The 25,988-nt window shown below is 40.3% G+C and overlaps 1 protein-coding gene across 1 annotated transcript in view; it reads right to left on the bottom strand.

Moving 5' to 3' along the window:
* The window catches only part of ALK (ALK receptor tyrosine kinase), a 319,150-nt gene that overhangs the window by 281,653 nt on the left and 11,509 nt on the right, over positions 1–25,988 (bottom strand). Inside the window, exon 2 of the mRNA XM_062573543.1 lies at positions 8,105–8,111. Within this exon, the coding sequence (XP_062429527.1) occupies positions 8,105–8,111 (7 nt within the window). The remainder of the gene's footprint in view (positions 1–8,104; positions 8,112–25,988) is intronic.

Here is a 25,988-nt window from a genome sequence, read left to right as displayed (position 1 = left end):
TGACAGAAGTTGGTCATCCTTTTTAACACAGCCTTGAAAATTTGTAGATAACTGAAGGATCTGCATAGGCTCACTTCATTTCTGTTGAAAAACAAGTTGAAGGAGGCAAATGTTTTGAGATAACTGAAGCAGACTAATCATCCTTAATTATCCCTATTTCTCGCCAGTAACTCCCATCCTCCCACTACTGACTGCTGCTTGCCCAGGAAGCTCTAAATGCAGGAAACAAACAAGATTTCAACTACGCAGTCCCTACTTGTATCCCCAGCACAGCTGCAATGAAGAACATGATGATAAACTAGGAGAAATACTGACAAGAAGCAGAGGGTATCCATTAACCTCTTCAACAAAGAACATCGAACACTAGGTTTTATTAGGAAGAGCAGGATAGCTTAAGAGTTAGCACTTCTTGAAAAATTTAATTAGATTGTGATCAACAGCCTTGGTATATTTACCCAATAATGACTAAATTAGACATTACTTCTCTGAAGAGAGTTCTTGGACTTTTGTTCAAAATTCTCTGAAAACATCACATCAGTATTCAACAGGAGTCGAAAAGGCAACTTCAGAAATTATTAGAAAGAAATAAAGAGCGAGTAGGAAATGTAATTATGGTATATTTCTGGTCCCATATTCCCCTCTGAGACCCTCTTCTCCTCAATCTCAAAAAGCATATAGCAGAACTAGAAAAGTTTCAGACAAAGGCAACAAAAATGATCAGATAGATGGCACGGCTTCTGTAGCTAGAGAACTTATATAAACAATTTTTCAACCAGAGAAGAGATGAGTAACGTGGGCTATAATAAGGAATATAAAAAGATGAATCGCAGGGAAGAGACTGCAATTATTTTCATAATCCAGAATCTAGGTATACTAAGTAAAATGATCGCAAAACTTTAAAACAGAATTGCTTTTCATGTGATACAGTTATTACATTGTGAAACTCATGTCCACAAAATGTCATGGAAGACAAAAGTACAACGGATTCAAAAAGCAATGAGAAATTCTTGGGAGAAGAATCCATTAAAAGCTATTAAACAAGATGATGCAGATGCAACTTCCATCTCAGGAAGTTCCTCAGCTACAAATTACTGGAAAATGGAATATGATATCAAAGAAAGCATCACTTTATACACCTTGTTCTTATATATATATTTTTTTAGGTTATTACTGCTAGCAGACAGGCTATTTACCACTGGCAGGTTCCTGGTCTGATCCAATATGACTATTGTTAAGTTTGAATGGTATCAGCTATTTTGGGACCAGAAAGGATGATTATGATTATTTATTGCAAAACACAGCAAAGATTATAGAACTGCACCATTGATGCATATCACAGATTTCTGGTAGCTGCTATATGGAGTACCTTGATGCAGGACTGGAAATGACGCAAGAGTCACTAGCTCCTTTGCAGATTGCTAGTCTAGCTGCTTACTGTTCAAAACGTTCACCTCCTCTAGATCTGTGTGGCTCCATCCTTCAGTTTCATAGAATCATAGAATGGTAAGGTTGGAAGGGACCTCTGGAGATCACCTAGTCCAACCCTCAGCATAGCCCATATCGGGACTGAACCCACGACCTTGGCATTAGCAGCACCACGCTCTAACCAACTAAGCTAAACCAGTTTCTTTTACTACAACCTTCTGTCTTATATCAGTGAGAACAACTGAAGGACTCTTCAGCATTATTTGTACAGTTAATAAAATCAAAAAGTACCATGAGAGTCATCCAAATAAAAGACCCCATTCATTTTTTAAAGACATAATATATAGCTGGATCTAAAGATGCGTAATTTGCCTGTTGGTTGAGGTTATACATTAAGGGAACATTGAAAATAACATTAATGGGAGGCTTGTGGTTGAATTATCCCAGGAGGGAAAGCAAATCATGACAAGCCACCAAAGTGAGCTGGCTAATCTACCAGTTCATCCAGATAAGACTGCACAGCCTTTGCTGCTTGCTTTCATTTTGTGCTTGTATATCATGGTTTTAGCATTCATAAGATCATTCAGGCTTAGAGAAGCCTCATGCAATATTAAAATGTTTATGCAACCCCCTTCTGTGCTTTAAGCAGCAACAAGTTCTGAGCATACAGAGAACAAGAAAAAATAGGTTCACATGTCAGGAGGAAACCCTGCTCTAGTTGAACTACGGTCTCTGAGCCACCCTCTGATAAATCAGAGCAGTAATTTTTATGTCAATTAGAACTGTCCGCATTCCATCACTCTTACTTTCTTGGTGCACATTTAGAAACTACTTCAGGGCTCAGGTGCATTGGTAAGCTAAAGAACACACTTTTATTTCAAGGAAGTGTCTTTTCTAAATCCTTTTGTCCCTACGAGAAGAGCATTCTAGCTGTACAACACAAGACAAAGGTTAAGACACCTAAGAGAATATGCCACTTTGAGAGACGTAGAGTTTTATGGAACCGCTTGATGCTTAATGGAATGGGAGTGCTATAAGCAGCAAGCTTCACATGAGGATCTGGAAAAAAAGAACTCCACTTTATTGTATGCAGGCTTAGCAGCATGAACTGCATAAGGATTTACAGACAAGTCAGAAGGAGCAAAATAAAAATAAACGGCAGCAGGATTGAGACTGCTTCAGAGACATACAGGTCTAAAACAAGAGAATATGGGAGAAATGGAGCCCTAAGGAGAAGCAGTATGTTAGTACCCTCCAGAGGTTTCCAGCCAGAAGATACTGTACTCCTCACAGTCCCACTGAAATCTCAGACCAGAATTCAGACACAAGCAGCAGATCTTTGTGCCATGCTGTTTTCCTTATGCTTCACTTACACCATGTGTAAGGCAGAAGCCTCTGGTCCCTATTTAGGTTTCACTCCCTCAATCAGCTGGAGTTTTACTAAAGTAAAGGAACCAAGTGCAATGGGGGTTATGTGCATGAGGAACCCAGATGATCCCATTTTCTCATCACTGCACACCAATTCACAGCACACTTTATCCACATGGGGAAGCTCAATCCCAACACGAGTGTGGACGGTAACTGCCCAAGTCCAAGACCTCATTAGCATTTACATGAAATTATTTAACTTTCATTTCCATCAGCTCTTTTTATGATGTTTCTTCGTTAACTGTTAAGTTGAACTCTTACCATGTCTTGTCCATTAAAGATTTATCTCTCCTATAAAGCCAAGTTGAAAAATTCATGCTGTGCATTTGGGTTGACCATCACTCACACAGCTGCTTACATGCTTGACTAGGGGCCCTGCGATGAGCGTGATGTGCTGCACACACACAAATGAATGCCCTGCAGGCACCCCTGGGCTGAGCAGCAAGGCTCAAAATGGCACTTTCTCAAGGCACCAGAAGACTGTTTAACCCCATGTTGCAGCCTTCAGAGATGATCACAGGGAGGCCTCAATTACTTCTTTTTAATAGCTTTAAAAGGGTTTTCTCCTTTAGAAAGGCAGAATTTGCACCTTTCAGTAATTGCTTGGAAAATATGGGTTTCTAAATCCCCAAACAACATGCTGTTTGTTACAACAGGCATTAAAATATGTTGGTGTTTCAGCACCATGTGGTAGCATCTCTGCAGTCCTGTAGTCAGCCTTGTGCAGCCTGCTCTGGGCCCTGTCATGACACCATGAGGGGACTGGAAATGTCCCCATTTCACAGCTACGCACAGGCACCAGTTACTTGTTCCAACCCAGCCAGATACTAAATGAAAATACAAAGTCCAATGCATGTTAGCGCTGACTGTTCCATACAGTGGTGAACGCTGTATATCAGTCGGCCAAGATTATTGATTTTTAAAAACTTGTTTGCTTTCAGAGATTTTCGGAAGTGATTCTTTTCTAAGAGCATTTGAAGACACTAGGCTTCACAAAATAGGAGAAAGAATGAAAGGCTTGACAAGACTCTATACAGCATTCACTCAGTGCAACAAAAGAGCTATAGAAAACCAACACCTATAAATATCCAGCAGTTTTTTCCCTTGTTTCTAAGCATAATATTGCCTCATTTAATATCACAGACAACTAAAAATCAGTCTAAATATACTTGTTCTATTATCACTTCAGCTGTTTCCTCTAAATAATAATAATAAGAAAAGCCTAACTGTTCCTTCCAAAAAGATTTGCTGCCTTCTCATTCCTCTCTCTGCTTCTTCATGTCCTAACCTGCACATCTTCTTTGTTCAGATTAATGTTGAGTGAATAACTGAATTTTCAGTTCCTCTGCAGAACTGGGAGAGCATATGTGCAGCAGGGTGAAGGCAGGGAGAGGAAGTTACCTGGAGAAAGAGGGAGAAAGTTTCTCTGTATCCAATGTCCCTAGCTCTTATCCAGGTCCATAGTTCATCTGAGACCAGCTTCCCATGCAAGTGTCCTATAATGAGTAAATTACAAGGCATCATGAATTAGGTCTCCCTCAGCCTTTCCTGCTGGAGCTGTCCCTCCTTCATGTAAAATGCTAAATACTTACAGTCAGCCCAACAGAGAGATGATGCTGTGACCTTCTGGAGATGTGCTTCACCTGGCAGAAGGGAACCTGGAGCTCCAGCTTCTGGCTAAACTTAATATTTGAGTGCTTTGCACAAAATGGAGTAGCATCTGCAGCAGGCATTCAGAGAGTCCTCCCTCCCCCACTCAGTGCAGCACTGCTTGAGGTGTAGGAGCTCTCCTGCGACATGCAAGTTGCAAGTCCAAACCTCTTCAGGCAGAAAAGGAAATTAAACCTGGGATTTCTGCATCCTGGGTGATCACTCTAACCAGCTGGTTAAATAAGTAAAGAAAACTTCTAGCCATTTTTATAACTCTAACCTCAAATATTTACAAACTTGGAATATATTCACTAGAAAAAAATAGTTCCAAGAGAGCATAGCTTTCTTTTTCAGAAAACAAACTACTCTAGAGAGGTGCAGATGAGAAGAAATAGTAAGCAATAATTTAGACTACAAAATCTTCATGACAAGGATCAATGAATGATTCTCTTTATACAATGCTTAACACTAGGGGACTCGGGCTCTTGTTTGGTCCTCAGGCAGTACCTAAAGGTACAAACTAGCAATATGCTTTCGGTCAGTTTATGCTCAGTCAGAACATCACCGGAGAAAATTCCCAATTAATGCAAAAGGCGCTGGGATATCTCAGTAGCAGGGATGGGCATGGGGCTGCCCTCGGGTCCCCGCACCCCCAGCAAGGACCCTGCGCACAGCTGTGCGCACAGAGGTATGAGACCGCCGTGCTGCGGTTCTCGGCCCCGGACCGAACCGTCTCTGTGGGATTTCCGTGGCACACGGGGGGGGGGGGCTTTGGTGGATCTGAGCCCAGGAGGTTTTAAAATGCATCAGGATCAAATAATCCAGATGAGAGTTAGCAGTTGCGGGGTTGGAGGCAATTGGCCATTTCCTTCCTTCCTGTCTCATTATAACTGCCTAAAGGATACAGAGGTCACTGCATGTTAATTGAGGGCTTCATAAGACAGATCAGTGAATTCCAGCTCATTTTGAGAACCAGAGAGAAAGAAAAATCAGAGCTTGCCAAATCAAAACAGGACAAATTCAGCTCTAGAACACATTTAACTTTTTTATTAGGTTTTAAACAAGATATATCAGAATGGTAAATAGCTTGTCTGCTCTTTAGAAGCTAGAAAATCAAATATCTTCCGCTGGTGAATTTGTCCTGTTTGATTTGGAAAAGCACTGATTTTTCTCTTCTGCCTTTCATTTCTAAGTGAATACATACAATGTAAATGAATTTATGTTAGGTACACAGCCTCCTTTCAAATAGGGCCATTTGTCAATGGTACATTAGCTAAGCCCTAAGCTGCTAGCACACAAAAATAGAACAATTGCAATATAAAAACTATAAGCAGTTCATTACATGATGGATGCCAAAACTTACTAATGACATATAGCCAGCTAGGGAGGATGCACAGCAATACTTCTAGGGAATATCTCCACATATTTGAACGTGTGAGGGCAGGGTCATCCTCAAAATGGGATTTACTTCTTCAGATACTTCCGAAAACTTGGAGTAGTGGCCAGCTTCCCATCCCATTTCTTCCCTGCCCTTTGACTGTAGTTGGCTTGGGGGGGGGGGGAAGAAGAGAGAGAGAGAAGAAATATGACAAGTTTTCTATCATCACACCAAAAAAAAAAAAAAAAAAAAAAAAAAAGTGGATGGGAGGAAATTAAAACACTTCAAAAAGATCTGGCTAAAGCAGGCATGATTTTGATCTGGGAATGCTGTAGAGTGCCCCACAGCTGATTGCTACGGGCAGCCCCTGCAGCGCACGAAGCGTCCTGTCCCCCATCACGTGAACTCATGCATCAGTGACAGCCCTGGCCGGGCTGCAGGCCGGAGCAGAGCGTGTCGCTGAGCTGGCGCCAGCTCCCCGGGGAGCTCACCTCTCCCAAACAATCCCATTCAAATTTTCAAATCCGCGTATTTCTGAAATCTCACGCTCTTAAGTCTAAACACTGGGGCTGGTGTCGTGCCCTAGGCTTGCTTCACTCTCCCTTCTGCCCTCTGCCACACGAAGAAGAAACTGCTTTTTCCCACAAAAATGCAGATTCTCCTGCAGTTCCGCAGCCAGGTTTTCTTAAGAAAATACATCAAATACCGTAGGACTTGCAGTAAAATAGCAGGAGTTGGCAACATGGCAGCTGCAATTATCTATTCCCTGTGAAGTTTCAAAATATTTATATCTGGGCTGCCTCCCTCAGCTAGAAGTCGTCAGACCTGAGCTGGCACACCTGGCAGCATTTTAATAGTGCAAGACTTGGAATCTTTTTTCCACATAGCATCTATCCAATTTTTCACGAAGTTAATCTGTTCTCATGGAAATAGAGATAGTAATTCTGTGAATAAACTGTGTTTCTCTATGTGATAAAAAAAAGAGAAGACTGACTAAAAGTTGAGACAAATTTTAACCAGCATATACTTTTAATAGACTGCACTATGCTTCGGCCATATTTTTAGAGACACGCAGTTGGTTGACATGTGGTTTTATGGCTTAGTTATGGAGAACTTAGATTCTCTTGGAGTATGTAAAAAGAGTAAGTACTAGACCACAGAGATTTCTAGAGAGTAGAATCTGAATTACGATTAGATGAATTAGATAATCAAGAGTATGTCTTAATATTCTAATTATACAGTCACAGCAGCTGGATGAAACATGAGAGAGAGAGAACCACTGACCAAGCAGTTTTAAAGGTTGGTATAACATCTTTCATATTCCTCAAGGCGGGGGGGAGAGAACAAGTACTTTATGTTTCTGAGGAATAATGAAGTAGTGATGAAAACAGTGATCTTGACTGACTAATCCCTAATTGCCAGATAAGTCAGTGTAGTTGTCTGATACACATATAAACAAGTGTTTATTGCATTCCTATAAGGCAATCCTTTCTACACACTTGGGGATTTCTATAACCTGGCTCCAATGACACCTGGATTAGAAATAGCATTTTGAAGTATCCCATGAAACAGATGTGCAGCCTAATCTTGGTATAGATTGCCTGGGGAAAGGCTGCTATAATGTAGCAGCCTATGCTCTGTGTCCTGAAATTCAACCAGCTGAGCATTTCTGGTCAGGAGAAATTAAGACTGGGTTAGTAAGGACAGTCCTCAGGCCTGAACTTGTGTTTAAAGATATTAGATTCACTTTTTTTAAAAAAATAATAATTTATTGGCTTGGGAGTACTGCTGAGAAAAGCCCATTAATAATCTGCATCCAGACACAAATAGACACATAAACAGAAGAGCATCCACTGAGCCAGTTTCCAATCACTCAGACTTCACTAACAGGCTTAACAGTTAAACTACAGAGGGAAAGATCAGGGGAGAGAGAGAGAGGGGAGAAAGTGGTGAATAATACCTTACATTCAAGATGAGTGGGTAGCTCATAGGAAGGGAGGGGGGCAGTTTGTCCCCTCACTCCCATTCTTTGCAAATTTCTACTTCTGCATTTCCCATATTAAACATAAAATTAGAGAAAGCAAAGGGTGTGTGTGGGGAAGAGTGTAGAGTGAGAAAATTGGCCCTCAGAGGCATCAATAAATAGTACCTGAGCATACTGGGTTATATTAAAAACAATTGGGACTGAGGGAAAATGAAATTCAGCTAAGGTGTGATTTAAACCCAGGGCCTAAAGTAACAGGAAAAAAAAGATAGAGGGTAAAAATACATACAGGTCTAACATCCAAACCACCACATGCGTATAGGTCCAGGCCCTGATCTGCCCAAGCACTAAAACATTCTTCGTCACAGGAGATCCTGTGGGAATATGCGACTGGCCTAATTTTTGACAACCCCATTCTCTCCCTCCTCTTGGGAGATGACCCACAGCAGGCACCTGCCCTGCTCCTGTTGATGGCCATCATAAAGGCTGCCTAAGCCTTCAGCAGATGGTGGTCTGGGTCTAGTTTGTGACATCTAAGACATTTGCAATAAAGAGTTCTTCATCCTCTAAATATATTGGCATAGTTAAAGAAACAACACTCCTTCCCAGTATTGCCACCTTGCTGGCATAAGCAGCTCAGGTAAAGGCAGTTTATTCTAGTTCAGGAAAGAAAGTTCCACATCAAATATTATGCACCTGACACATGCATCACATACTGCGCTCCAGTGTTTTGACTGTCACCCGTGTGCCAAAGCAGCACTGTCCAGTGCCACCCTCAGCTCTCTCCAGTTATCCTGGTGCCCTGCTGACATGCCGACTGGCCCTGTGAGAGCACACGCAGAGCAGTACAGCATCCAGATTTGAGCCACATAACAAAGCTTTCATTTACACATTGATAACCAGTTATGTATGAAGGGACAGTAGACTTCATCTACTAGGTCACTGATGGAGACCCATTTTAATGTGCTAACATTCTTCTTAGCTACTGCTCTCTCCCATGAACACGATACACTTACAGTATTTGGGACCTTGGATTTCAGAAGAAATCCTCGATTAAGAGCCAACTCATAACCTTTAATTAATTAGCAGACATCCAAGCACAACATCCTTGAACTTTCAAGAGAATTAGTGTAAGATATCCTAGCAATTAGTTTAGTGCATTTCAGAATCAGACAAGACAAGAGCGCATGAAGGAGAAAAAAAAAGTTTTTTCTGACGAGATAATAAGATATGATCCTTATTCCATGCAAAACAGTTTAGATGTAAAAGTACTGGTCATAGTTTCCTCAACATCTCCTTCTTAACAACTTTAACTTAACAACTGCCCTTTAGATTTTTGCTTAATAACAAAAATACTCATGTTGTCTGCACTGCACTTGGTTTAGCAGTCCACTCCCATTTCCATGAGACCTCCAGACTTCTCAGGAGGAATCTCCTGGCAGAGCATGCAGTAGGATCTCTCCAGTGAATTTCATCCTTCCCCTGCACCCAATTCTGACTGAACCAGAAGTCCCATGAGATCAGATGGCAACATGGTTGTGCAGTTAAGAGTATTGAACAGTAAAGTCTGCTTTACCAAAGCCATACTCAGTAATCCTAGGTAAATGACTTTGCCTTAGTCTATACATTTATATAATCTCTCCACCTTATGGAACTGAAATGAGGATTCATTAATTTTTCAAGTGTTTTGAGAACCGTGAATGACAGCAGAACTTTTCCTTGCTGTATGTTAACCCTGCTAATTCCAGGCAGGCTCAAAAATGAGGAAACATCGGACATAAACAAAACAAAAAGCCCTTAAGGTATTCAAACTTCAGAAAGAGATTGTATTAGTTTAAGGCTGGAATCCAATTCTTCCCCCAAGTTATTTAATACCTTCTGAAATAGGAGAAGAAAATGCCATCCACTGTTAAAGAAGCTCCATTCCCATTATAGGCTGTTTTCAGCAACATTAATTAACATCTATTGATGTTAAATAGCATAGACTTGAAGAATCCATTTAAGACTTTTTTTTTCCTGCAAGACAAGACCACCCTCAAGGGATACCACCGGGGTGCATTTAAGGAAAACATCCTTCAAATGTATTTTGTGCTCAAAATAGGGAGGAGGATAGAGACCAAGCTCTCACTACTAATTTGAAATGTATGAAGTGACTGTGCTACCAGACTGTGACAAGTTCAAATCCCATTTGTTAGCCATGGCCTGACATTAGTTCAATGAAGAATAGCAGGTCTGTTTGAGCTGATAATTGCTTGAGTACAACCTTTGCACAGTTTTGTATCCCGTATGCTTTTTGTGACAATAGACCTGTCTATTAATTCATGGCTTCTGGGAGCTCTATTAACTTGCTTTCACTAGAGTCTTTGTCATTCTGCTCTTTGCACATGCAAAATGGCCTCCTAATATTTGTACACTCAGTCCCTATCTTACTAAAATCCCAGGTTTTCTGTGTTGCTTTTAAGGATAAGCTTTTGATGCAAAGAAAATTTACAAGCATTTAAGCAAATTATGTATTCAAGTCCCATCATATATCAAACAGAACTTCAGTACATCCCTTTTTCTGATAAGCTCCTAATCTAGTTTTGAGTCATATGCAAATAGTGAAAAATCAAAAGAATCTTAGATGTTCAGAAAAAGCATAAGTTCCTCACAGCATAGCTAAGCTTCCTAGAACAGGAGACCTTTGAAAGAAATAATACACTCTAAGGAGTAGCTTGCAAAGTGCAAAATCTGAAACGCTCACACAAGAATGCACATTCAAGCACCTGCATATGTTGCTTATCTTTGCAGGCACACGTAGCTTGGGCTGCACTTCCATCTTTTGCTGACACAAGTTCACGTTTCTTTTTAAATGCATATGGAAGAAATTCTTCATGTTTATGTAATCTCAGTTTAGACCAGGTCAACAATATAGCTGTCGAAGTGGGAAACCATTGCAGTTTTTTGATTTTCACAGAAATGTGTTTGCCATTTCATAAGTTATACAGAGGAGTATAACTCAGTTTTCATTCCAGCTTCTTAGGGTTCCAATTCTTCATTCAAGTTGAAATTTTACAAAGAACATTTCTATGGATTTTTTTTCCCCTCTATTTCTGGGAATTTTCTCAACCATCTTCTGACTTATATAACACTTAATTCCTTTGACTGTGTACTATATAGAGTGAGTGTTCGACAATTCCATTTAATTTGACAAATAACATCTCACAACACTTAGCAAAATAATTATGATGTTATAGCCACGGGGGACAAGAGGACACAGACTTTCACTGACTTCCTTCAGAGCATACCACAAGGCACTGGCAGACTCCCAGGCCTCTCCTTGAGGCAAACAACTCAAGACTTGACCCAGGTATTTTTTTTAGTCTGACCTTCAAAAAATTTGCCATGAGATCAGTAGGACCTCAGGGTATGTCTCAGAGACACAAGTGTCCATCAGCAGAATGAATTCACTGACCCATGAGGTCTCTTTCATATGCAGAAAGAGGGGCTTTTTCAGAAGTTCTGCTGCCAGTCCTGAAATAATAATAAAGGCAATCAATGCAACCGGGGGCTGTACTTAGCATCTTTTTCCAGACGTAAAGGTAGTATTTAAGACAGGTTATTTCACCAAGAAAGAGGAAGAGAGAAAGAGTTTATACAGAAAGATCTATCATCATGTAGAAGGCAACAGAACACTGCCAGGAAGTCCAAATATACAGGAAATGAGGAATATATATACATAAATATATCCCTTGCTAACAAACTAAGAACATTTCATACAAGTTCAGAAAAAAAAAAATCCTAACCATGACCACTGTAATTATTCTAGCCAGATTGGAGGAAAAGGGAAGGAGGAGGAGGAAGGAAATGATGTCCTAAAGGAAATATCTTTTCTAATCATTCCTCTCTCTATCGGCAGAAAGACTTAGCCCTAACTTCAAGAAACTCTATAAAAGTTACCTTATATGGCTAATTTTCCCAACTCCTAGAGACTTCAGTCTATTTTAGGTCATGTTTATGTGCTTCAACAGAAAAAGAGGGAGGCAGAAAGCAGAGGCAAATGTTTGCTTGCATACTGGGCAATATTTGTATCAAACAAGTTCACAATAGAATATTAGGATGATAATTTTATACATTATGATGTACATTACGATGTCCATATGCATATAACACACATCCCTTAAGACTTCCTTTATTTCTGTTGATACTTTAGAAATTATTCATGTGATTAATGAGTGAATTATACACAGAATTTATACATTAATACCTAATACTGAGACCCAAATAATTCTTGAACTAATATATTATTTAAAAGCATGTAGGAAGATTAGAAACTGGGTTAATTTACTAGTATGTAGCTTAAGGCTTCAATTTTCTTAAAGATAAATTCAATACGTGATTAGGCAATTGGATGTGTTGTGAGGACATGTACTTCCAGATATTTCGGATATTAAGCTGTTCAGATAGATTCTTATCATCTCTACAAAATGGAAAACAAAACACATACGATACTTCAGAATGGCAAACTTAAACTAAAAAACAAAACAATCCTGCAGCCAGAGGCAGCACCTGAGAAGCGTTTCATGAAGTTTTGAATATCCAAACTGGATTATTATAATCTGAAATAAGAAGCAGCAACATGGGCAACTGCGGTGATCTTTTAGGTCCTTTGCTCTCAGACAGGCCCCAGGCTGTTCACATTCTCTTACTCTGTGGCAAATGCAATGTCACACTTCGCTCAAAAAAATTGGGCATGCAGGGGGCAGGTGTGCTGTCTCACGGTTATATACAGGGCACACTACCATGGAGACAAAAACACCGCAAAAATCACTTCCCTTCCAAGGGTACTACTCCTCTCTCTGCAGTTCATGGGTGGGAATTTCAGAGTGTTGTATCAGAAGGAAGACCAAATAATTTTTCTAAAATAGCATTTTTGAAACTTGATAGCAGCTGCAGATGTCCTTCACAGAGATGTTTTTACACTTGCACTTAATCTCAACTTCAAAAAAAAATATATAAAAAAAAACAAACAGAAAATCCACACACCTTCCCCCCAAACAAATATTAGGGGCTGATTAATGCTGTCAAATTTATTGGCTCCATCTCCATTATATTTTCCAAAAACAGATATGGATCAACAATATTCAAAGATTAACAATCACTCTGTGATGGAGAAATTTAACATATGGTTTATAAGAGCTATGTAGATTTTACTTACTCAACAAGCAATTCTTTTCGATCAATACTTTGATTTACAATTGGTGGTAGCCTTTCAGAAGTCCAAAGGATACCTTGGCAAAACCTTTCCTAGTGTTTTATTTATACTTCTGCAAGCAGTGGGACTTTGCAGATGACTCTGCTCATTGACGTGCCCATGGCAATGCTCACTACACCTTCCTTGACCCAAAGAAGTGTGGGGAGCTGGTTACCAGCTTCCTCAGAGTTGGATTTTCCCCATAATAAAACACCTGAGTATGCTTGTACTTGAAAGACGACAAGACATCCTGGCTGAATCATTAAGGGAAAACAGCCCTCGATGCAGACGATCCGCTTTGAGAACTCCTTTTTGTTAAGCCTTAACGGCTGAAAGTTAAAAGGAACTTAAGAATGATACAAACAGGAAATATGAGCAACCTCTTCTATAGGCACACTGATCCGGGCTCCTATAACGTCGGAGTGCTGTAACAGACCTGCTCTATACACCGCATTTAAATGAATCCTTTCAGTAACTTTTATACCGAGTCCTATACTAATGCACGATATTAGCTGTTCCATGCTCTGTATTTAAGAATTACTACTCTGTATTCACAATATATTGCACTGACACAGTGGCTCAGTTTTTTCCCTTCAAAACTGGTTATAAAGTGAAATTATTCTTCCCTGGACCCACTACTCAAAACAGGTAGCATGTACAGATCAACAGCAATTGCTCTGAGGAGAGCTAATCAACTTTAACCCAGGGTTGATGAATCCTGAATAGATTTACTTGATAACCTCTGCATGAGAGAAACTCTCCCCTCAGTTTCACATGATTGCACCACATTTTATACCTTTTTTAAATAAAAGTTTTGCAAGCTCTGCATTTGGGGACACAAGAAGAGCACAAAAGGAGCAGGAAAAGTCTTAATCCTGCATTTGCTGTACAGTCAACCATAAATAGGTGAAATTTAGTTGTCCCTCAGTGACAAAAAGGGATAGGAGACAATTAAATAGAAATCAATGGTCATGCTTTGGATATTACTTGATGTTTTACTTTTTTTCCAAGGCTTTGACTATAAAATGCAGCACTGAATGAGCATCATTTGTTTTGCGATATTTTTGGGCCCTGCTGCCTCCCCGTTCCAGCCCGGGGGCATCGCACTCTAGGGCAAAGCACACAGACTTCTGCGGGAGACTGCACAGTTGCAGCATTCCCCTTCGTTGGGCAGCAGTGTTGTGTGTACACCTCTTTCTTTTCAAAAAGGTAATTACAGACAGGAGAAGAATTAGAGTATGGAGCTGAATCCACGCTAGGTCAGGAGTACCTAGAAACAACTGACTAACAAACACAGAGGTGTTTTTGGTATTTAATACTAGGTTTGCTCAAAAGCTTGTCAGGCAATCGTTTGCTCCCCAGACGTAGCCACCGGAGCATCCACTCACCTCAGCAGACAGGGTGGACGCTGCCGAGACTGCTACAGCTCCACAAAAGGAGGAGTCTAGGATTTAGGAGCTTAAGGTGCTTCAGAGCTCTTGAAAATTATATTCTGTGCCACACATAATCATACATGGAGAATAGTGAATGGTCAGTGCAAACATCTCACAAACATCCCAAAGGGTGAAATTAATCCACCAGCTTCTCAACCACTGCTTACCAATCTGATGCATGTATTCACCAGTGATCTGGAAATACAGTAATTTGTTAGTGCTACAGACAGTTTCATGCAATTGATAAAGGCAGGGGGAGATGAGCAAGGAGTAGTAAAAGAATATTTTGCTGAGAACAATGCTCCAGATGCATCCAGAATAGACATCTGGGAGACATACAAAACTGTGATATATGGAATAGCATTTCTCTCAAAAAAAGGAAAAATACAATATAACTTAGTATTAGTACAAACAGAAACTAGGTTAAATTCACAGACATATTGCCAGAAACAATTCCAACAGACTGAATGAAAAAGCTTATGTAGGCAGAATCACAGCTCACAGAAATACGTATTTACCAAAGTTATAAGACAGAAAGAACGATAGAACCACTACACACACATGCAAGTTTCTAAAATTATCCTTTGTTCACATAAGGAATTGCCAGATTGACAACACTGACTCTAGATACTTCGGAGATTTATACTTCTCCCATAAGTCATTCTTCACATAAGCCTAAAGATAACAACTTTTTTTTTTTTCCCTTCCAAACATAATATACTTGTGTTCCCCACTGGTGAATCTTTGACTAAGTCACCTTCCTGATGGAAAAATAATAAAAAAAAAATGCACAAGATAATTTACATAAGTGCATTGCGATTATGCCGCCTTAATTATGCATGCAGCTGGCTCTATTTTAAGACCTGCCATTGCATTGCACACACAAGCACTCCAGGGATCTGTCACTCCATGTGTCAGGCCGTTAAAACTTTCCCCCACCTGCCTGCGAGTCGCTAGCAGTAACCAAACGGAGCAGTCAGGCTTGCTGCCACCTGCCATTTGTCAGTGTTGCCAGACTACTGCTGATGCCTCTTCATGCTTTTCCCATGACAGCAAGCCTTTCTGCATTCAATATGCAATTTCATATTCAGTCTCATATTCAAAATAACAGGTCAATTAGCTCTCTACTACTGAGGTTACTTCATAAACTTCTCATTCACTACCTGATTCAAACTAAGCAGTCTCATTTTCAAAAACACACATGCAGAGGTGCCCACATCTAAGCTGCCAGTTAAAAAACAAGTTGAATTAGGGCAAAAAAAACATACACAGTTGTGTTTATACGAATTCACATCTACTTAAGATGAGGCTACATTAAATTCAGCTTTAATCTCTTCTCAGATAACATTGTGATATATTTACTTTTTCCTGCGGAAGATCCTCTTTTTGTCCCAGAGGTTTTGTGCAGGAACATTTGGAGGAAGTAATACATTTGTCCTGGGCTTTCTGAGCATGTGGGAACTGTGTCTCATCCTGTGGCGCTAGCACTACGTTGGAGATGCTTAGTAGAGTCCTTTCTGCAGATGTAGAGCAGCATCTGGAAATCTCAGCCACCTACAGCACAAGGACATGGACCACAGCTCTAGAATACAAGCATAGGAAGTCTGAACCTTTCTAAAGGGCCTTGGAGAATTGGGCATTTGGGCTGCAGTCACAGCATATCAACACTGCCAAATCCCATGCTGTTGGGATAAAACAAGTCACCTCAGTTTACACCTTCCTCTGGATAACGCCTATCCAAGCAGATGAGTCACCAGCAGGGCCCTCCAGGAGTCTGCCATTGCCTTTAAGCCAAACCGTTTCCTCCATAATTTGTCCAATTTAGCATTACATATGACTTTTACAGGCTTTGCTTCTTACTTAGTAAAACTCATACCAATATGTTACTAACAATAGCCAATTTTCTACCTCGTTCCAGTTTTGATTCAAGTTCTTTCAGGACAGAAAAATATTAATATTTTCATTATGGCTTAAACTGATTCCTGTAACCCAGTTGGGTCCTGCTGCTTTGTCTCCCTTTCTCAGATAGTTCTGCTCTTTTCACTCCAGGGGTTTTCTCAGTACACTTCCTAAGGGGTTTTCCTCTGGTTCTTTTCAACAGGCAATGAACATTGACCAAAAAAAAAAAAAAAAAAAAAGAAAAAAAAAAAAAAAATCCAGCTGAAATTGGTGGCTCTAGTTCTTCTCCTGTCTGAATAATCAGAAGTGGGCTTGAGCTAGAGTCTCACCCTGAAAATGAGCATCTCTGAAGTTGTGATATGTTCAACTCCTTCTGAAAATATGACCTAATTGTCATGTGTGATTCCAGATTCAACCCTTGTGGGAGCAAGATATCTGATTTGAAAACTACTGTTAGCTTTCTGTAATCCTGTGCAGAATTTTTCTTAAATGGCCAATGCTATTTTAAAAGCTGTAAGAGGGGTAAGAAAGTCCCAAACCAGAATTCACCTGACATGGTGGTCTTCGGTCACTTGAGGACTGCATAAAAGCCTGTAAATTGTGCATGTATCAGCCAGGGAGGGTGGTGGAAGTTTGATTTACAGCCTCTACCAGATCCACAGAACAGGAAAGAAGGAAGAACTGACACACAAACTCCAATTCTGACCTGGCAGCCCAGCATGTCACTCCTACACTATCTTGCCAGCTTACAAATCTCTTTAAATGGAAACCCATGCTGTTCACTGCTCTCTGCCCAACTTCTACAACTTCTGTGGGACAAACTACCTTATAAGAACATTGCTCTCCTGACCTCAGGACTGAGAAGTGGTTCAAATCCATACAAATCATCACACATCCCTGTTGTGATGATGTTGCTCATGATGAACAACATGAAACTGTGGAATATGGTCAACAGTCTTGTAAGAGTTAAACACAGTCAATACAGTTCAAATAATTGGCTATTTCGCGATGGTGACAGCCTACAAACCATTTTGCTAAAGCCAAAGTCTCCTCTGTATAGATGCTTTAACAAAGTTTTCAGATCTCGCCTTTCCCATTTTGCTAAAAATATCCTGCATCTGGGAAATGAGCTTGCAAGATACTCTAACATATACGAACAGCAACACAGCATCACTGCTCTCCTCTTCCTTCCACTGTTCCTCTCCTCACCTTCCCTCCTCTCCCAAAAAAGAAAAGAAGTTGTAACACAAGTGGCAAAACATGAATCAGACCTCACCACAGCTGAGTATCAATCCGGCACTCATCAGAGGTCACCTATGTCCTTTGGCAGTGGCTTTCAAAGCCTCATGAACTCCCATTACAGTAGGTAGAAAAGGGTCATTGAGTTTCCACTAACTGCCCTTTATCACCTATGCTTATTTTAGTTTCAGATACTGTTGCTATTTGTGTTTCATTTAAACTATGGTGTTTTGAAGCTATAGACAATGCTTAATTTGTGCTAAAATTGTCACATATTCATTGCTGAAAATGATAAAACACAAGAGGTGCTAACATAGCACTAAAATACGAGAATAGACTCCAACCATGTGGCAGGCATTACACAGGACCCTAAAAATGATGTCCCGTTTTGTTACATGTACAAGAAACAAGATGTCACCTAGTTCTGAATTTTTGCTTGAGATGTTGCCATGAGAAGTGTTATGCCTACTTTCTGTGTTATATCCTACATAGAAACATGGAGGAAGAGGGGAAGAGAAGAGAACAGTGATGCATCCATCCAGAATAAGCTTGTTTTGATCAGGAGATGGACTGTTGAACTCATGTGTGTGCCATACAGGTCAACCATTGCTGTGGTACTCACCATAGAAAGTCATTCACTGACAAAAACCTAAGGGGCTGTGCAGAAACAACACGCAGCCTCATCAAATACCCTGTTCTAACAGCTGCTTGGGAAACAAAGGGCAAGGTCTAGTAGAAATAAAGATTATGAAACCACGCAAAACCCACTCATTCATGGAGGTAAAATTTATCAAATAGCCAGGAAGAGAGCACTAAGCTCTCAAGGTACTTCATAACGACACAGAGCTGAAAGACTCGGATGCCTGCCTCCCTAGCCCTTAACACTGCCAATACTCCCAAATTTATCAAAATGACAACTCAAAGCTATCTGCCACTAGTTACGATAGAAGGGTCAGCTGGATTTTACACAACTCATCTTAAATGATTGATGAAAGACACTGGAAATAGTCACTTAAAATAGTTGCTTTCTAGGTATGTGCTGCAAGATCCTGAAACTGCTCCAAGCTGATTTGTTAGAGAGACACCTTAGAGTGCTAAACATTATGAATTAATTTATATTAAAACATAAATTTAATAATATAAAATAAATACTTAAGTTGGGGATAAAACAGAGGCTTTGGGGAAGCATCATTATTATTGCTGCCTAATAATAATAAACATTTCCTATTCCTGTGGAATATACATGTAGCTATTAGGACGTTTGAGGAGGAAAACAAAGGAGGGGTTAATCAGAGACAAAAATTAGAGGTGGAAGAAGTCCTCAGTACTAAGATGTTACAAATTTTATAATGCCAACACAAAATGGTGAATATTTTTCCAGGCTTATTTTTCTCTAAAACTCTAGCCTAGAAACTTATTTTAAAAACAGAGGCTAATGGACAGCATTTTGGCCATATGCAATATAGAAGGTAACAGTCAAAACCACTGGAATCCTGTCTCCTCAAAACTCTTTCTGCAAGGTTTGAACAACCAACTCTAAAAATAAGTCAGGAAACAGGAAATAATTAGGAAGTAATTCAGGATAAATTCTGAAGTTTCCTCTATTTCCTAAGCAGAGTAAAGTCCCAAACATAATGTAGGCAGTTAAGCAGCACAATTAATTATACCATCACAGAATAACACAACACAGCTCAGGACAGCAACTAAGAAACAGTGTTTGCACTTCCATGGACGGAGTTCCCAATGCCTCAGTCTGATCCTGGCAGCTAAAGGTCTGCAACAGAGCTGGAGGCCATCCAGGTAGGTAGCAAGAATCTGAAAAGAAACACCACTTGCTGTTTCTTGTTGTCTTTTAATATACAAAGAAGAATAAATTTCCCCTAAAATTAACTATCTTCATCATTTTTTTTTGAGGCCAATAAAGGACACTTCCTCTCTCCCAGATGCTTTGTCACTTATATTCTTAGCAGATGCCTGTTCAAAAACCCCCTCAAACTACTTTACAAACAGCAGAATGCCCTCAGGCTACTTCTACCTATTTTTCTGGAATGTATAATCAAAATTCATTCCACTTTTTCATGATAATTTTGTGATCTCTTTTGATGCTGAAAATATTCTTTTCTTTCCTGGGAGGAACTGTATTTTTAATCAGACTTCCCTGAAAGAGCTTTTGCTGATCTTAATGTGAAGAGAAGTTGCTGAAAAAATATACCCAGGAAATTTAACTTCAGAATGACAGAGTTCATTTGACAGTGATAATGTAGAAGATGAAATGGCTCAGGTCCTTAAATGCTCTGTTTCTACAGACCAGAGGAAAAGTGCTCAGAAAGCCAAAAACTGCAATGTGGTTGTTACGGCTAGAGACGGCTTGGCTTCTACCAGACATTGCAGGAACATCTGGGGAAACGCAATGAGAGCCCAAACAGCTGCAATGCCTCCGCTCGCTGATCTGAACCGTTCCAGTGTCACCTTGGGCTCCTTCACCGACTGCTGGATCTACCTAGCAACCTGCATCCTATAGCTCAATGCACAGCCCTGCTTTACTGAAATAAAACTATTGAACTGACCTGTTAACAGAGTAGGCACGTGTCAGTGGGCTGACCTGCTGTCTCAGTAAGTGAACCAAACCTTAGCCCTGTGTAACTGCCAGATACCCAAAAGGTGCCCTAAAGTAGTTTGAGAACTTGGATATGACTTGGGATTCAATGATGTTGTCAAAAATCTGTCACTCTTAATGAGTCCCTTGCTCTGCACACTGCTTTATTCTGCTGATGTGCATGGCAAGCAGTCAGCTATGAAGAATGCCATAAATCTGAGCACAATATACTAAGCAACAGGGGTTTTCTAAGAGCTGGCATTCACAAAAAGCAAGACAAAGTTAAAAACATGTGGACTGAGCAGTATAATAAAGCATAACCTAAGCTAAGTTGCTTGGGAAAAAAAAAAATCTGATCAAATCCTTTGCCTCCAGTGTGGCAGGAACCTCATCTATAGACATGCATACTTAAAAAAAAAAAAAAAAAAAAAATCCCTTCCTGCTGGAGAGAGGAGGGAAATCCATGCCCAGCAGGTACCCCCACGTGTCACGATGCTGAAGGCAGGCGCTTTGGGCGATGGCACAAGAGCCCCAATGACCTCAGGAAGCTGGGCTGTGCCACTGCTGACAGCGGCGCATGGGGCTCACGGGCGCCTGGAGCTGCAGCTCACCATTCCTTTTAACTGGAGTCGCAGAGCACCAACAGGTATGTCACATCATACACAAAAAAGAGGGAGGAAAAGAACAAAGTGAACTGTGTGCAGAGTCCAAAGATGAAAGACTAAAGGTTGAAGAATACAGGAGGTCAGAGTTTCTTATCTTCCCTGCAGCATCAGAGATGTCTCCCAGCAACACTGATCACAGAACAGCCTATTCAGTGTAATGCCTGAGGAGAGAGCCAAATTCACCTCAATTTCATATTACTTCAGCAAGATTGCAAGATTCAGTTAATGCCATTATCTTATTGAAAAAATAGGATCATAAAAGACCTTGGAATTGCTTTAGAAAAAAAAAGAAAACTTTCCACCACTCAAATTAGCAATTTGCCATTTTCCTGGGTATCAGTCTTGCTGGTTTTAACCTCGACTTTATATAAAGTCTATTATAAATTACGTTTCAAGGAAAACGATTAACTGATGAAATCTTAGCTGTTTAAAATATTAGTAGATCTTCTTTCATTGGGTATTACAGGAATAAACATATGAAAACTGGTGAAAAATAGAATCCCTCACTATCAAGACATCAGTTTAAGAAACAAATAACCTTTCATTTTATGGATGTTCATGGCTGATTTCAAAGTGCTGAAACTGCCCTTATCTCTCTCCACTTAAAAGCGTAAAGCTGCCTGACTCATTTTTCCATTCAGCCAGCAAAAAAAAGTTGACAAGCCAGTAGTTTATCACCTTGCTGTGAAACCTCTTTTAGGTTTGTCACAGATTTAGTGCTATTTGGGGGAACTGCAGCATGGTGCTTTTGCTCAGTGCCTTTGAGAGAAGTGTTGTATCTTCAAAAATGGTATATTAAAAAATAGTACCTGGGAAGGAACCTGTGGAGGAATCACATCAAGGCAGACCTGCATACGACCTGGTTGTGACATTGTCACCCACAGAGAGGTACGACTTACACTGCAAGCAGCCTCATTAGAAGCCACAATTTGAGGACGGAATTTCTGTTCGCATTTAGCTTGCTCAGAGGAGAGAAAAAAAAAAAAAAAAAAAAAAACCTCTTCTGGTAAAAAACAGACAAACACACACTTGTGTTTGTCTGGAATATAAAATCCAACTGGTCTCTGCATGGAGGAGAGGTGAGATTCAGAGCACTAGAGGTGAACTTGCCCCCTTGAAGCTTTAGCTCCAGCTTTGGCTCTGGTTCAGGAGAAGGCCTTTTATCTGTAACTTAGAAGAATTTAGAAGAGATTTTGCAACACCAAATCTTGAGGAAACTCCAGCTCCACAAGCTAGTCCCCCCCCATCCCAGGACATGCACTGACAGGACAGCTGATGCTCCCTATGTGTGTGACCCCCCAGCAATCTGTGACAATCACAGATACTACAGCAAGGCAAGAGACACCACAGAGAACAGGGAGCTTCCAGACCTTGAAGATTTCTGTGCTCAGGAGACACAGTAATTATGCCAGGATAATGGAAGTGTCTATAAAGAGCCAGAGACGGGCTTTAGTGAAGCAGTGACCAGGACTGGGAGGTCAGTGATGAGGCTCTAGACAGGAAACAGTGTTCTCAAATCACTGTGAAAGCCAGGCTTTAGTTGCTAGGCTAGGGATATGCCTGAAGCAGCTCAAAAAATAAATAAATAAATAAATAAAAATATTAAAAAAAAACAACATAAAGCTTTTCTTAGAGCAGTAGCACCAAAATTCAGTGGCAGAATCCATATTCATACTGTCTAAAACTGCTCATGCTGCACATGTGAGATGCAAGTCTTGGTCTTGCCATGAAATCAAAACTAAGAATAAAGCAGGAATTTCCCAGAACGCTGACCTAAGGGAGCAATGGAACAACAGTAGCATGAGTCTAGAGTCGGGGGGGGGGGGGGAGGGGAGAAGGAGGAAATGAGAGTCTCCTTTACTCTACGTCATGTCAAAAAAAAAATATTTCTGAATTACTCTAACCCTGAACTAACTCAGAAGACTACAGTTAAAATGGAATTGCCTTTTATACCAGTTTTGACAAGGGTTTTCATTATGCTTTGGATACTTTGCCTGCCCTCCTTCTTGATAGTTCTGTTGATGTGACTGGAGCATAATCTAGTCTAATCCCCATATAATATTATTTCCTTTACCATTTAAACCTGAATCCCAAATGTTTCTGGGGAAAGAGATTGCAGTGATGACAAGATGTAAGAGATGATCATCGTTCAACTCTGTCTTTGCAAATGTGTTTGACTATCACAGCCATCTTTGAACAATTTGAGAAGCAGGAACAATGCAATTCCAGGTCCTTCTCAAGTGTTTTCCAATAAGATGGAAATCAAATTAGTTGACTTTTTCTTTTCAGAAGGAATATTACCTCATTTTCCCCTTTTCAATCCTCTAGTCTATTAAAAAAAATATTTTAATTCTTTCAGAAATAAGTCATTTTGAAATAATGTTAATTTCAGATATTGAGAACCTTTTTCATGGAGCAGAAATGGCATATTTGTTGACCTTTATAAACTAAAACCAAGGATAATACCCTACAAATGCCCTATTACGAAGTCACGCCCAGCGTAGCACAGGTAGGATAGGAAGGAGGAAGTGCTCTTATCCTCAGTTAGGAAAACCACCTGGATTGTCTGTGCTGAAAGTTCCTTGGAGTAAATAGAACATAATTCCAAGTGAAGGTAAAAACTTGAAACTAGGTCTTCAGAGATGCAAGGCTTAATAAACAGTGGACGTAAAGTCTTCAAGAGGTTATCATCAGAACCTTTCATGTTTCTTTTTTTTTTTTTTTTTTTTTGGGGGGGGGGGGGGGGGGGGACACGGACATATGCAGACAGGCCAGACATGTGCTTTCTTCCTGTTACTGGACCCTGGAGAGCTGATATTTTTCTCTTTGCATGCACTAGGATGCAAGGATGCTCTAATTTCTTTATTCTCCTTCATGTTTCCCTTGCATTCGTTCAACCCAAACCCTAGATATAGGATGCCAAAAGTCTAAGAGCTAGGCAACACCAGGATACATTCAATGGCTAACACCCATTACTACAGTGCGATGCCTTGTGCCCAGATGTCCTTTCCGCATAAGGATGAGAATTCAAAAACAAGGGCTGTCACCTCTTGTGTTTATTTGGCCTGCGTAAGGACAGCATAGGCAAAACAGTTTTGGTCACTAACCATAGCACCAATGTCATTTTTTGCTCATTACCTGAACTAAAGGTAGATGAAAGGCACCGGACTGGAGGAGAGGAGAAAAAAATTAGAAACAAAAACAAATGAACTGCAATTCCTAATCTTCTTGCAGCAAAAGCTAGACATGCAGTGTCTCACTGCTCACTCGCAGAGCAGAGTCGATAGCAGAGCAGCTCCTGCCCAGACTGGCCACGCTGGAGAGCAGGCACCTAATGGGAAGATGCTGCTGACTCCACTAGGCTTAGGATTGGCCCCTTATGCTTTCCATCAAACTCCAGTACCAAGCCTTCAAGGAAACTTGGAGATTATGACTGTAGGGAACAGAAACACCTGCCTATACTACAACCTAAATCTGGGACTTGTCTCCACTCAGTTTGACCATTCTTATGAGATGACAGTCATTGCTTCTCCACAGGACTCTATACTTCAAAGGAAAGTAATATACTGCTTTCAGTAACCCTAATGCAATCCCCTTTGATTTATTTCTCCCACCATTTCAGTCAACATCCCAGCAGGTCAGCTACTTACCAGCTGCACATCTGCTTGACAGTTTTAGGGATCCTTCTCAAGCAATAAGTCCTGAATGCCTTTCCAGGGTCTTATGCTCCAGCTCTTTACTGTTTAGAGGATATTGCTCTATTTATTCTCTACTTCATAGTTGTCTTTATGTTTATCTACCAGCATTGCCATCTTTCAAGCCACTGTATTTACAGATAAGGCCTTCTGCACCTGATTACTTGTCCAGTTATTATTTGCTGTTTTCTCCTTTATATTTAGAGGTATTTTACATGTTTGCTGGCTTCATTTCCACACACTATTATCCTTGTCAAAGATAGAGAATAAAAGTTACAGTCATAACGATGATCTTGCAGCAATCTCCACTAACATTTTACTAATTCTGCTCCCTACTCATATCCACTTAGTCACAATATTCAGAGTTAACAGCTTGCAACTTACAGTTAACTAGAAAGGAAAAGTGAGTTATACTTTTACTTCCTTTCTACTATTTACAACCAAAATATCAATGTATTTGTTTTCTTTTTAATTTGACAATATCGCTAATAGTAAAAGCTTAAAGGTGTATTTTACTACTATCTAACTGAAAGAGGACCCAGTTTTTATTTGTTTTACCTGCATGGTTTGTTGAGGTCATGATCCTAAGGGAAAATTCTGTCCAGACAAGATCCCAGGAGGAATCACAGGTTCCCTGAAATCTTTTTCTCACTGACTTCAGCCTTTATCTTACATCAAGTTCTTACCAAGATACTAGCAAGAGTTATACTTTGGTTGTAAAATAAACCCTTCAGTGCTCAGAACCAGTTATACTTGCTTTCAGTCTCATCCTGTTCCCCCCTCCCCAAGTCTGCATTTCTTACAAGAAAAAAATTCTTGCATTTCCTTCTGCACCCCTATCCCCAGTTTGACAGGCTCCCCTTAGAACATCTCTTCACCTCTGGATGTGTCCACACACACATACACCTATGGGTGAAGTGGGAATTACAATGCATTTGTCTCACAGCTGTTCTGCTACCTAGGCAGGGGCCCTGCAAGTGCAGAGTTACCGCCTGCAGAGGAAACCTGGCTGTCCAACTCCTCAGGACTCCATCCAGTGTGTCGTTGTCTGTTTTCAAGCCTGAACTGTGTCTTTTGCTACAAGGAAGGTCTCCCTTCCCATTAATCTTGTTGAGCAGCTCTCCTCTCCAAGCTCTGCTGCCCACAATTTGTGATTCCTTATTGTTGAGCATCCATCACACGTAAAATCAGTTCTAAGCACCCCATTACTCACATATTTAGAGATGTCAAAGCAAGGCCTCCATGTAGCTCCCAAAGCACTTTAGAATTCTCTTCTGCTTTCCCATCAAAAAGGCAGAAAGGACACAAGTAGACAGCATCTTATTTGAACTTACCAGGGAAGTAGATTTCCCTATGCAGAAAG

Source organism: Rhea pennata, chromosome 3, assembly GCF_028389875.1.
Source record: "Rhea pennata isolate bPtePen1 chromosome 3, bPtePen1.pri, whole genome shotgun sequence".
NCBI classification, from domain to species: domain Eukaryota; kingdom Metazoa; phylum Chordata; class Aves; order Rheiformes; family Rheidae; genus Rhea; species Rhea pennata.
This window is presented reverse-complemented; position numbering and strand designations above follow the sequence as displayed.